This window comes from Callithrix jacchus, chromosome 5, assembly GCF_049354715.1.
Source record: "Callithrix jacchus isolate 240 chromosome 5, calJac240_pri, whole genome shotgun sequence".
Lineage (NCBI taxonomy): Eukaryota > Metazoa > Chordata > Mammalia > Primates > Cebidae > Callithrix > Callithrix jacchus.
Genome location: NC_133506.1, coordinates 132,628,864 through 132,642,415, shown reverse-complemented (window position 1 = coordinate 132,642,415; position 13,552 = coordinate 132,628,864). Strand labels below are relative to the sequence as shown.

At 42.7% G+C, this 13,552-nt stretch overlaps 1 protein-coding gene across 14 annotated transcripts in view; it reads right to left on the bottom strand.

The window, feature by feature from the left end:
* MFSD11 (major facilitator superfamily domain containing 11) overlaps positions 1–13,552 on the bottom strand; it is a 40,092-nt gene that overhangs the window by 15,178 nt on the left and 11,362 nt on the right. For all 14 annotated transcript variants that reach the window (XR_013536011.1, XR_013536012.1, XR_013536014.1 and 11 more), the window contains one exon: positions 10,258–10,298. Coding sequence is in view for 7 of the 14 variants with exons in the window: in XM_035301863.3 (XP_035157754.2) it covers positions 10,258–10,298 (41 nt within the window). In the remaining 7 variants the exon portion in view is untranslated. The remainder of the gene's footprint in view (positions 1–10,257; positions 10,299–13,552) is intronic.

The window sequence follows — 13,552 nt, the reverse complement described above, 5'->3', positions numbered from 1 at the left end:
AATGCTTTTCTGGAAATGGCACTACTACAACAGGATATTGACATGCAAAAGAATAAAGTTGGACTCCTATCTCAAACCATATGCAAAAATTCACTCAAAATGAATCACAGACCTAAATGTAAGAGCTAAGACTGAAAAAAAAAAAAAAAAACTCTTAGAAGAAAATATAGGAGTAAATTTTCAGGAGCTGGGGTGAGGCAAAATCTCAGGACATCAAAAGCACACACAATAAAAGAAAAACTAAATAAACTGACGACATCAAAATGAAAAACTTTATCAAAGCCACGGTAAGATATCCCCTCACACCTGTTAGGATAGCTATTGTCACAAAGACAAAAGATAACAAGTGTTGGTGAGAATGTGGAGAAAAGAAAACCTTTGTACGTTACTGGTGAGAATGTAAATTGGTACAGCAAATACGTAAAACAATATGGAGGGTCCTCAAAAAACTAAAACTATGTTACGATCCGCCAAGTCCACTTCTAGGCATATATCCAAGGAAATGAAAGCAGTATCTCAAAGTAACAGCTGTACTCCCATGTCCATTACAGCACTACTATGTGTGTGTGTATTAATCATACAACAAAGACATGGGAACAACTAAGTGTCCTTCAACAGATGAATAAAGAAAATGTGGAATATACAATGGTATATTATTCAGCCTTATAAAAGAAAATCCTGCCGTTTGGGGCAACATGGATAAACCTGGAGGGCATTACACTAAGTGAAATAAGCCAGACACAGAAAGACAAATACTGCATGATCTTACTTATATGTGGAATATTAAAAAGTCAAACTCATAGAAGCAGAGGGTAGCATAGTGGCTGCCGGGGCTGGGGAGTGGGGGAAATAGAGAGATGCTGGTTAGGGAGTACGAAGTTTCTGTTAGGCAGGATGAGTGAGTTCTGGGGATCTAATGTACAAGTTGGTATTGATAGTTAATAACACTCTATTGTATACTTGAAATTTGGTTGGAAAGTAGATCTTAAATGTTCTCATTACACATGCGAAAAAAAAAATAGCTATGTAAGGTGATGAATACGTTAACTAGCTTGAGTGTGGCCATCATTTCACAATGTATACATATATCAAAACATGTGGCTGGGCACTGGGGCTCATGCCTGTAAATCCCAGAACTTGGGGAGGCAGACGTACTGCTTGAGGGCCAGAGTTCAACTCTGGCCTAGCCAACATGGTAAAATCCCATCTCTACTGAAAACACACACAAAAAAAATTTCCTGGACACTGTATAAATAAAAATTAAAAGAAAAAAAAATTAGCTTGGTGTGGCGGTAAATCCCTGTAATCCCAGCTACTCGGGAGGCTGAGGCACCAGAATCACTTGAACCCAGGAGGCAGAGGTTGCAGTGAGCTGAGATTGTGCCACTGCACTTCAGCCTGGGTGACAGAGCAAGATTCCGTCTAAAAAAAAAAAAACAAAACACATTGTACATCATAAATATACACCTATTTTGTCAGTTATATCTCGATAAAGTTGGGAAATTCTTTTTTTAAGTTTAGTGCTTCAAAAGATACCATCAAGAAATTGAAAAGTCGGGCCAGGTGCAGTGGCTCATGCCTGTGTAATCCTAGCACTATGGGAGGCAGAGGTGGGTGGATTGCCTGAGCTCAGGAGTTCAAGACCAGCTTGGGCAATATGGTGAAACCAAAACTAAAATACAAAAACTCAGCCAGGTGTGGTGACACGTGCCTGTAGTCCCAACTACTTGGGAGGCTTAGGCAGAACTGCTTGAACCCGGGAGGTGAAGGTTGCAGTGAGCCAAGATCATGGCACTGTACTCTAGCCTGGGTGACAGAGCGAGACTCCATCTCCAAAAAAAAAAGAAAGAAAGAAAATGAAAAGTCAATCTATAGAACAGGTGAAAACACTTGTTTTTTTTCCTAGAGTGCTTGCTGAAACAAAATGGGAGAAAATATCTGTAAATCATATATGTGGAACTTTTATCTAGAATATACAATAAATTCTTTATGACTCATTAATAAAAACAGAATCCAATTTAAAATTTAAAAATGGGCAAATGATGTAACTAGGGCTGGACACGGTGACTCACACCTGTAATCCTAACACTTTGGGAGGCCGAGGCAGGTGGATCACTTGAGATCAGGAAAACAAACAAACAAAAATGTATATAAATATATCGCAATGAGACACCATTTCATGCCCACGCCCACTAGGATGGCTATAACAAAAAAAAAAAAAACCACCACCAGAAAATAACTGCAAACGTGTGGAAACCCTGGCGCTCTCATCCCCTGTTAGTAGGAATGTAAACTGGTGCAACAATCTGGCAGTTCCCCCGCAGACTAAGCAGTGAGATCCCACATGACCCAGCAATTCCACCATTTCTAGGTGCGTATCTAAGAGGTCTGAAAACATATCCACACAAAAGCTTGTACACGAACTTTAGGTGTTACTCATAATACATAAAACATAAAACGACTCAAATTTTATAATATACTGTGACATGAATGAGCCTTGAAACCATTGTTTCTTTTAAGAAACCAGGCACAAAAGACCACGTTGTACGATTCTATTTACATAAAATGTCCAAAATAGGCAAATCTATAGACAGAAAGTAGAGGAATGGCTGTAAGTAGTGGTGAAAGGGAAGAAAGTGGGAGTGCCTTAGGGAGGTTGAATTAGGAGGCTGGAATGAGAAGTGACTCTAATGTGTACAGGGAAAATGCTGTAAAATTGAGTATAGTGATGGTGACACAACTCTGTGAATGCATTAAGTTGTACGGAATTTGCAATTCTTTAAATTGATTAAATGGGTGAATCAGATGGTATATGAATTATATCTCAATTAAAAAAAAAAAACAGAATCTAACACCTTAATGAATCTCCTTCCAGACATTTCCTATGCACTTTTTACAAAAACAAATTCTACTACATATACTCTATCATTTATTTTCACATAATATACAGTAAAATATTTTGTACATTCACAGAGATCATTTTTATGGCTAGGATAATCTATTATATAGATGTACTAATATCTCACAGTTGAATACTTAAATTATTTCTAGTATCTCACTAGTATAAACATCTGAGTAGCTAGATTGTGCCACAATATTTAATTATTTCCTGAGGATAATCTTATTAGTGAAATTGGTTATTCCACTGGGGCAAAGGTTATAAACATTTTTATTGCTTTTGATACCTAATGACACATCACTTTTTATTTATTTATTTTATTTTTAAAATTAATTAATTTATTTTTTGAGGTGGAGTTTCGCTCTTGTTACCCAGGCTGGAGTGCAATGGCATGATCTCGGCTTACCACAACCTCCACCTCCTGGGTTCAGGCAATTCTCCTGCCTCAGCCTCCTGAGTAGCTGGGATTACAGGCACGTGCCACCATGCCCAGCTAATTTTTTGTATTTTTAGTAGAGACGTGGTTTCACCATGTTGACCAGGATGGTCTCAATCTCTTGACCTTGTGATCCACCCACCTCGGCCTCCCAAAGTGCTGGGATTACAGGCTTGAGCCACCGCACCCAGCCTTATTTTATTTTTTTGAGATGGAGTCTTGCTGTCACCCAGGCTGGAGTGCAGTGGCATGATCTCAGCTCACTGCAACCTCTGCCTCCCCAGTTCAAGCAATTCTTCTGTCTCATCCTCCCAAGTAGCTGGGACTAAAGGCGTGTGCCACCACACCCAACTAATTTTTGTATTGTTAGTAGAGACAGGGTTTCACCATATTGATCAGGCTGGTCTTGAACTCCTGATCTCAGGTGATACGCCCACCTCAGCCTCCCAAAGTGCTGCGATTACAAGCATGAGACACCTCGCCCAGCCAACACATCACTTTTTATAAAGTAATACAAGTATATATCAGCAATGTGGTCTTACGCATGTCATTACCTGCCCCTGCCCACCTCCCCCACCCATAATATTGAGAATTATGGTTTAGCTTTTGAAATCCGACAGAAACTGTTTCTGGCCAAGCACAGTGGCTCACGCTTGTAATCCCAACACTTTGGAAGGCCAAGGTGGGCGGAACACCTGAGGTCAGGAGTTCAAGACCAGCCTGGCAAACATGATGAAACCCCATCTATACTAAAAATACAAAAATTACCCAGGTGTGGTGGCATACACCTGTAGTCCCAGCTACTCAGGAGGCTGAGGCAGGAGAATCCCTTGAACCCAAGAGGCAGAGGTTGCAGTGAGCCAAGATTGTACCACTGCACTCTAGCCTGGGTGATAACAGCAGAACTCCCAAGACTCTGTCTCAAAAAAAAAAAGAAAAAGAAAAGAAAACTATTTCTAATTTGCACTTCTTACATAGTTGACCCTTTAACAACATGGGTTTGAACTTCAGGGGTCTACTTCTGTACTGACTTTCTTCTACCTCTGCCACCCCTTAGACAGCAAGACTAACCCCTCCCTCCTCCTCCTTCTCAATGTGACAACGAGGATGAAGATCCAGATGATCCACTTCCACTCAACAAAGAGTAAAGACAGTTTCTCTTCCGTATGATTTTCTTTCTTTTCTTTTTTTGAGACAGAGTTTCTCTCTTTTACCCAGCCTGGAGTAAAGCAGCACGGCTCACTGAAATCCACCCCCCACACCCTGGTTCAAGCAATTCTCCTGCCTCAGCCACCTGAGTAGCTGGATTATAGGCGCCCATCATCACGCCTGGCTAATTTTTGTATTTTTAGTAGAGACAGGGTTTCACCATGTTGGCCAGGCTGGTCTTGAACTCCTGACCTCATGTGATCTGCCTGCCTCAGCCTCCCAAGGTGCTGGGATTACAAGCATGAGACACCACACCTGGCCTCCTTACGATTTTCTTAATATTTTCTTTTCTCTAGCTTACTTTATTCTAAATCTACAGTATATAATACGCATATAAAATATGCATGGCTCACACCTATAATCCCAGCACTTTGGGAGGCCAAGGTGGGCAGATCACTTGAGGTTGGGAGTTTGAGACCAGCCTGGTAAAACTCCATCTCTACTTAAAATACAAAAAAAATTAGCTAGGCTTGGTGGCAGGCACCTATAATCCCAGCTACTCAGGAGACTGAAGCAGGAAAATCAACTGAACCCAGGAGGCAGAGATTGTAGTGAGCTGAGGTTGTACCACTATACTCCAGCCTGGATGACAGAGTGCGAGTCCATCTCAAAAAAAAAAAAAAAGAAAAAGAAACATATGGGTTTTTTGTTTTGTTTTGTTGAGACAGGGTCTTGCTCTGTCATCCTAGGCTAGAATGTAGTGGTGTGATCATAGTTCACTACAGGATCCGTCTCCCAGGCTCAACTGATCCTCCTGCCTCAGCCTTCCAAGTATTAATAGCTAGGACGTACCACCAGGCCCAGTTAATTTTTCTTTTAATTTTTAGTAGAGATAAGGTATCACTATGTTGCTCAGGCTGGTCTTGAACTCCTGAGCTCAAGTGATCCTCCCACCTTTGGCCTCCCAAAGTGCTGGGATTATTGGTGTGAGCCACTGCACCTGGCCCAAAATATACATTAGTCAACCATTTATGTTATCAGTAAGGCTTCCAGTGAACAGTGAACTTAGTTAAGTTTTGGGGAAGTGAAAAGTACTATGTGGATTTTCAACTGCGTGTGGGGGATGGGTGGTGTGGAATGGAGTGTCCATGCCCCACATTGTTCAAGTTATACTTAACAATACTTAAGTTATAACATACTTAAAACAATTTTTTCCATATTTGTAAAATGCCTATTTTCTACCAGAGTGTTTATGCTCATAACAGCTCTTTATCACATATTGCAAATATTTTCCCCAGATTTTCCTTGCCATTTTAAGTTTGCTAGGTTGTGTTAACTGAAGTTTTACATTTATTTCTTCAATTACTTTTTTTTTTTTTGAGACCTGGTCTTACTCTGTGCCCAGGCTGGAGTACAGTGGCACCATCACCACTTACTGCAGCCTCAACCTCCCGAGCTCAAGCAATCCTTCCACCTCAGTCTTCCAAGTAGCTGGGGCTGCAAGTGCACACCCGAACACCTGGCTATTTTCGTACTTTTTGTAGAGAGAGAGATGCACCATGTTGCCCAGACTGGTCTTGAACTCCTGGGCTCAAGCAATCCACCCACCATCTTGGCTGTAACCCAAAGTGCTGGGATTACAGGCATGAGCCACTGTACCCAGCCTCAATTACTTTTATAGTTTCATTTTTACATTTAACCTTTAATCTATTGGAAGTTTTAATATGAAGTATGGATCTATATATTTTTCTAAGCAGTCAGCTATCTAGCCTTGCTTAAGACTCACTTGTTTTATAGCCTAAATTCCTATATGAGCTTGCACCCGATTCCAGACTTTGTTTCATTGGTCTTGCTATTCTGGTGTTTGCAAATGAATCCGTAATAGGTTTTGGTGTTTACAAGGATAAGTCTCTTGCCTCCTTTGAGAATATTTTCTTGGCTATTTTCAGACATTGATCCTAGCAGATGAACTTGAGCATTGTTTCCTCAAAATCAAAAAATAAATGTTTAAAAACTTTACGGACATATTTGAGAAGCACATTAAAAGTATAAATTCAGTTCAGGAATTAACTGCTTTTAGATAGTATGTAGGAGCCGGGTGCAGTGGCACGTGCCTGTAGTCCCAGCTACTTGGGAGGCTGAGGTGTGAGGATCGCTTGAGCTCAGGAGTTCTGGTCTGTAGTGCACTATGCCAATTGGGTGTCTGCACTAAGTTCAGCATCAACATGGTGACCTCCCAGGAGAGGGAGACCATCAGGTTGCCTAAGGAGGGGTGAACCGGCCCAGGTCAGAAAAGGAGCAGGTCAAAACTTCCGTGCTGATCAGTATTGGGAATGCACCTGTGAACAGCCACTGCACTCCAGACTAGGCAACACAGCAAGACCCCATCTCTTAACAAAACAATACTAGATAGTATGTAAGAATCTTCTCTGTACAACATCTATCATAGCCCCGACCACAGGAATGTCATGATTAATCAATAAATGAAGCACTGGCCACACACAGGCCACATGAAGCATTCATTCTCCCTCTCTCCCTGTGCCTCTGACTCCCTCGCCACCTCACAATCTCCTGTTGCACCCCAGTTGCCCAGGAACTGGCCTGAGCCTACTTTCCCTAAAGCACTCTATGTGCCATACCTTATTTGGCTGCTGCCTTCCTTCTCCCTATTCAAACCTGACGGCCCAATAACCTACAACAAATCAATCCTACCATGTAACTGACCAGCTCTATAATGCAAAGCATGTGGCCCAAAATGTGTCAGTGCCTCCTTTTACAGCCAGAGTTGAGGCAAAGACTGTCCAACTATCTACGTGAGATGTCCTGAAACTGGTTAACATCAACAGACAGCCAGAGGGGGATCTATGATGCAGCAGGGAGGCTGCACCAAGCCTCACCACAGCTGGCGGCACCATCCCATAAGCCAGGTCACCTACCTCCCTTTAATGACTCCAAGCTCACCAAGTAAGCCAATGTGGCTTTCTAGCCTGCTGACAACAAGGAGGAATTATCTATGAAAGGGCTCACTAAAAAAGGTTAAGTACCATCATAAATGGTTAGATTGCAATTTCTATGAGGTTAGCTTGAGTCCTTTTCCCCTCCGGCCTCTGTGATCAATAATGGGTTTTTTTTTTTTTTTTTTGAGATGGAGTCTCACTCTGTGCCCCAGGCTAGAATGCTCACTGCAACTCCACCTCCTGGGCTCAAGCGATTCTCCTACCTCAGCTTCCGAGTAGCTGAGATTACAGGCACCCACCACCACGCCTGGCTAATTTTTGTATTTTCAGTAGAGATGGGGTTTCACCATGTTGGCCAGGCTGATCTTGAATGCCAGACCTCAAGTGATCCTCCCACCTCAGCCTTCCAAAGTGCTGGGATTATAGGCGTGAACCACTGTGCCTGGCTTAATGGGTATTCTGACAGACAAGTTTCCAGGCCTGCAAAGATGAAAGCAACGCTTTTGATAGTGATAACCTCCTATCTTGCTAAGTGAGTCAGAGTATACCCCTTTTAATTATAATGTGTAGCTCAATTTATAATTAAGAATGTATTCCCAGGCCAGGCATGGTGGCTCACACCTATAATCCCAGCACTCTGGGAGGATGAGGCAAGCAGATCACTTGAGGTCAGGAGTTCAAGACCAGCCTAGCCAAAATGGAGAAACCCTGTCACTACTAAAAAATGCAAAAATTAGCTGGGCGTGGTGGTACATGCCTGTATTCCCAGCCACTTGGGAGGCTGAAGCAGGCAAATCACTTGAACCCGGGAGGTAGAGATTGCACTGAGCCAAGCATATTGTTTTATGTATGTATATACACATAATATATACATACATACATAAAACTATGAATGTATTCCTGAAACAATATACTACATGTGTAAGGCTCAGACTCCCATGCCCATAGGCCCTTTCTGAAAAAAGAAGCTACAGACATTCCTGGTCAAGAGTTGACATGATTTGTGTCATCTGAGTCAGGCTATGGCTGATTAGATCAAGAATTTTCACTCTAGCCCGAGGTAACCTACAAACTAATCACAGGTACTCTAGGGCCATAAGGGCCACATGTCATAAAGGCCCTGTGGCCTACAACAGGCTTAATGAATACACATGGCCCCAAAAGGCTGCTCCCTTATGGAGAATAACTGTGCCAGTCAGATTATCTCTCCTGGGAAGACAAAGAAGCTGAGAGAGCCTTACACAGAACCAAAAGGCACTCACTCAAAGTTTCTGAAGGAAATTGTGAGAATCTGACTCAAATCTCAATTCAGCCACCTACTAACCGGTTGATCTTGGGTAAATAACTTAATTTCCTTTTTTTTTGAGAGATACTCTCACTCTGTCTCCCAGGCTGGAGTGCAGTAGCACGATTTCAGCTTACTGTAACATCTGCCTCCTGGGTTCAAGTGATTCTCCTGCCTCAGTCTTCTGAGTAGCTAGGAACAAAGGTGCGTGCCACCATGCCTAATTTTGTATTTTTAGTAGAGACGGGATTTTGCCATGTTGGCCATGCTGGTCTTGAACTCCTGACCTCAAGTGATCCACCCACCTCAGCCTCCCAAAGTGCTGGGATTACAGGCATGAGCCACCATGCGTGGCCCCTAAATTATTTCTCTAAGCCTCAGTTTTCTGTTCTATAAAACTGAGACAATGATAGGTGTACATTATATAATACTTGTACAATTGTGAGAATTACATAGAGTGAAAAACATAGGCTGGGTGTGGTGGCTCATGCCTGTAATCCCAGCACTTTGGGACGCCGAGGTGGGCGGATCGTAAGACTCTGTCTCAAAAAAAAAAAAAAAGATTAAAAAAGAAAAAAAAAAAAAGCCGGGCACGGGTGGCTCATGCTTGTAATCCTAGCACTTTGGGAGGCCAAGGTGGGTGGATCACCTGAGGTCAGGAGTTCAAGACCAGCCTGGTCATCATGGAGAAACCCCATCTTTAAAAAAAAAAAAAAAAAAAGATTAAAGAAAAAAAAGACTCTGTCTCAAAAAAACCAAAAGAAAACAAAAAACCATGAAGATACTCTAAGAATATTATGAAGTTGTCAGGAAGAAAAAAAACCATAAAGAATTCAGCAGTCTTTGGCCAGGAAGACTTCTCAATGTATGAACATGACTGTTCTTACTACCTTTTAGGTCGCTGGAGCTACTGCTTTGTCCAAGGAGTAGCAAGCAATCTGCTTTTTTTTTTTTTTTTTTGAGATGGAGCCTCCCTCTGTCACCCATGCTGGAATGTAATGGCGCAATCTCGGTTCAAGAAATTCTCCTGCCTCAGCCTCCTGAGTAGCTGAGACTACAGACGCCTGCCACCACGCCCAGCTAATTTTTTGTACTTTTCATAGAGATGGGGTTTTGCCATGTTAGCCAGGCTGTTCTCAAACTCCTGACCTCAGGTGATCCGCCTGGCTCGGCCTCCGAAAGTGCTGGGATTACAGGCACGTGCTACCACACCCGGCCAAAATCTGCTCCTAATTACCCTGCAAAAATCCCAGGAGACTCTCAACTCCAGGGAGACCCTGACTGCTCTGCAGCCTCTTCCCACCTCCCTCAGACACTTGGGCTGGTGGACAGTCATATCATAATCCATCCCTCATAACCCCCATGTTAGAGAGACATTTATAAGGAAGACCAATATATTTCAGAGCAGCATACCTGGAAAAATGCAAACCCTGGGGTGTCATCAATCCAAAGTTACCAGGGAAAAGGGGAAAGGCAAATGCTGAAGCTGTTCCTGAACAGTTCTTGGATTTCAGATACAGAAAATACTTACTAAAAGCATCTACTGCCTTTGTCAGATTGTTCTGGGCAGACCTGAAAACATAAAATAAAATAAAGTATTTTTCCTTTTGAAAAAAAAAAAGAACAGAACAAAAATATGATCACATTTTCATTTAAGTCTGTAAAAACCCTGTCTTCTACCAGGTCTGAGGTACATTTCCAGTGACCCGAAAGCTCCTTGCCCCAGGTGTCCCTTCACGGCCGTGCCCTCGTTCCAGGTGTTTAAAGTCCCACCTGGGTGCCTCTCTATTAACTATGGAAGACAATTCTTTCAGATTACACTTATTGTATATGTTTATGCATATCTTTCTCAGTAATACTTCAGGCAGTACAGCAATACCCTTTATCCTGTTGCTTTTTTTTTTTTTTTTTTGAGATAGGGTCTCTTCCGTTTCCCAGGCTGGAGTGCAGCAATGCGATCTTGGCTCACTGCCATCCCCACCCCGTAGGCTCAAGTGATCCTCCCACCAGCAAGCCTCCCACCTCAGTCTCCTGAGTAGCTGGGATTACAGGTGCACACCACCACACCCAGCTAATTTTTTATAGTTTTGGAATTAGTGGGGGCCTCACCATGTTGCCCAGGCTGGTCTCGAACTTCTGAGCTCAAGTGACCCACCTGCCTCAGCATCCCACAGAACTGAGATTACAGGCATGAGCCACCACACCTGACCTATCCTGTTGCCTACAAACTAGAAATAATCTGTGAGTACTCGATTTTCTACCACCCTTACTATGAAAAAGTTCCTTGTTGTTAAAACTCATCAGAGATTTTTGTTGTTACTGTCTGCGTCCTGAGAGGCGGTTGCTTTGGATGTGGATCATGAAGGCTTTCTTGAAGTTAGCTTTCATTCATGTCCTTGCCACTATGACTGTTTGGGTGTTGAGAACCAAGAGACTTTGGCAGGTACTGTACTCTCAATTGGCTTCCCATCAAAATTCAAGCACTGAAGGGTGATGATTGCTATGTGCTTTCTGATGAGGTGTTTTTGGGAAGTGGATATCCTGTGACCAACGTGTGGCAAGATTTTTATATGTTATATGTTTTTATACCAACAGTGGCATCAAATCTCAGGTTTTAAAAGGGAAGGTTATTTTTCATTCTGTACTAATATTTACCTCAGGAACATTTCCAAGGTAAGGTTTCATACTTATCTCCTGCCCTGCTAAGAGAGGTGGGTTTTCATCACAACCTACAATTTCATTTATCCATACAAGGCAGGTCAAATCACTGGCTTGGGCAGGGCATGGTGGCTCATGCCTGGAATCCCAACACTTTGGGAGCCCGAGGCAGGCTGATCATTTGAGGGCGGATTACTTGAGGTCAGGAGTTTGAGACCAGCCTGGCCAACACGGTGAAACCCTGTCTCTACTAAAAATATTTTTAAAATTAGCTGGGTGTGGTGGTACACCCCTGTAATCCCAGCTTCTCAGGAGGCTGAGACATGAGAATCGCTTGAATCCGGGAGGCGGAGGTTGCAGCAAGCTGACATCTGGCCACTGCACTCCTGCCTGGGCGAGATTCCATCTCAAAAAAAAAAAAAAAAAAAAAAAATCCCTGACTTTTCCAGCTTACTGAGACTACTGCCGAAACACTATACAATGCTTGAAATCATGCTCCAAAGCTTAAAACATATTTTTCTTATTCATCCACCAAGACTGATGAAGTCAAGGAAGTATCTAACATTAGATCACTGTACATCCTAGGCCTCATTTTCACTGCAATGGGAAACGGAAGTGGGCTATATAATGTGATATATGGAGCAACTGCAGCTATCTGAGGACTGAGCAACATGCCTAAACTACAACAATCCTGATGACGGCAGAGTTCTTATTGATACCGTGTGCTTTTATTCATCTACAGTGTCAATAAAGCAGACATTTCCTTTCGTGATTCCTTTTGAGAAATAAGTTTTTAATTATACTAGAATCATATTCAATAAAACTCTTCAGAACCGTGAATGCCCTCCTTGTAACAAGGCTGGGGGACACACAATGATCTACTGGTCGAAACAAGGGCTTTAAAGTCAGCAGCCTGGCTTTGCCACTAATTAGTTAGTTATGTGATTTTAGACAAGTGACTTCATTTCTCCAACTATTTCCTCATTCAAAAAAAAAATTATTCTACTATACCCTTAACAGCTTCTAATCACACCAAGAAAATGCAAACCTCCTTACCTTGGCTTACATAATCTGACCCTGCCTACTGCATCTACTTCCTTCTTGGAGTCCAGAGCCCACCACATCCATCCCACTGCCTGGCTTTGGCCAAGGCCACCTGCTGACCTTCATGTCTCACTAGGCAGGTCTCAGGGAGCCACCCTACTCTCCACCCCACTGACCCCTTTCAGTCTTCCTAACATTCACTTTGCTATTTTCTTACATGTGTTATTGTCTACCACTCCTTCTAAAATTAAGTCCCATAAGAACAGGGACTTATCTGTCTTGTCCACTCCTATATTCCTCAGGCATGGAAGAGGGCTGCCACGAGTCAGTGCTATTTGTAGAACAAAGACACAGAACCTCCAAATCTGGGAGATGATTCAGGAAGAGAGAATGCTACAAAGGCTGAGCAGTATTTCTAGAAGTGCGCCTGCTTAAGTTACAGAACCCTTCATCCACCTCCCCAAACTGGCAGTTTCTTGAAAACAGGGATGGCTGGCATTTGTCCTCTAGGACCAACACCAAACATGTGCTGATGGAATGGGCTCAGTTTTCGTGGAATTTGTGGTATGCATCTTCACAAACTCCTTCCCCAATAACCACTGGTTTGTGCTTTAAAAGAAAATGTTTCACCATGTTGCCCAGGCTGGTCTCAAACTCCTGAGCTCAAACAATCCACCTGCCTCGGCCTCCTAAAGTGTTAGAATTACAGGTGTGAGCTACTGTGCCTGGTCCCAGCCACAGATGTTCCTAATGGGACCTACCTAGAATGATGAATCCTTCTCAGAAGGTTTACAATTTACTTTGCCTAGACCTGAGGAATCATCTATGGCAGCTACCCTCATGAAATATATTCTTAAATAATAAGACTTGAAAGTTGAAAATAGCCATGCATGGGAGCACACACCTGTAGTCCCAGCTACTTGGGAGGTTGAGGCAGGAGAATAACCTGAACCCAGAAAGTGGAGGTTGCAGTGAGCTGAGATCACACCAACACACTCCAGCCCGGGCCACAGGGTAAGACACTCTCTCTCACTCTCTCTCACTCTCACACTCACTCTCTCTCTCTCTCTCTGTGTGTGTGTGTATTTTTTTTCAATAATGTTGTAAACAAATATGCTTCCATC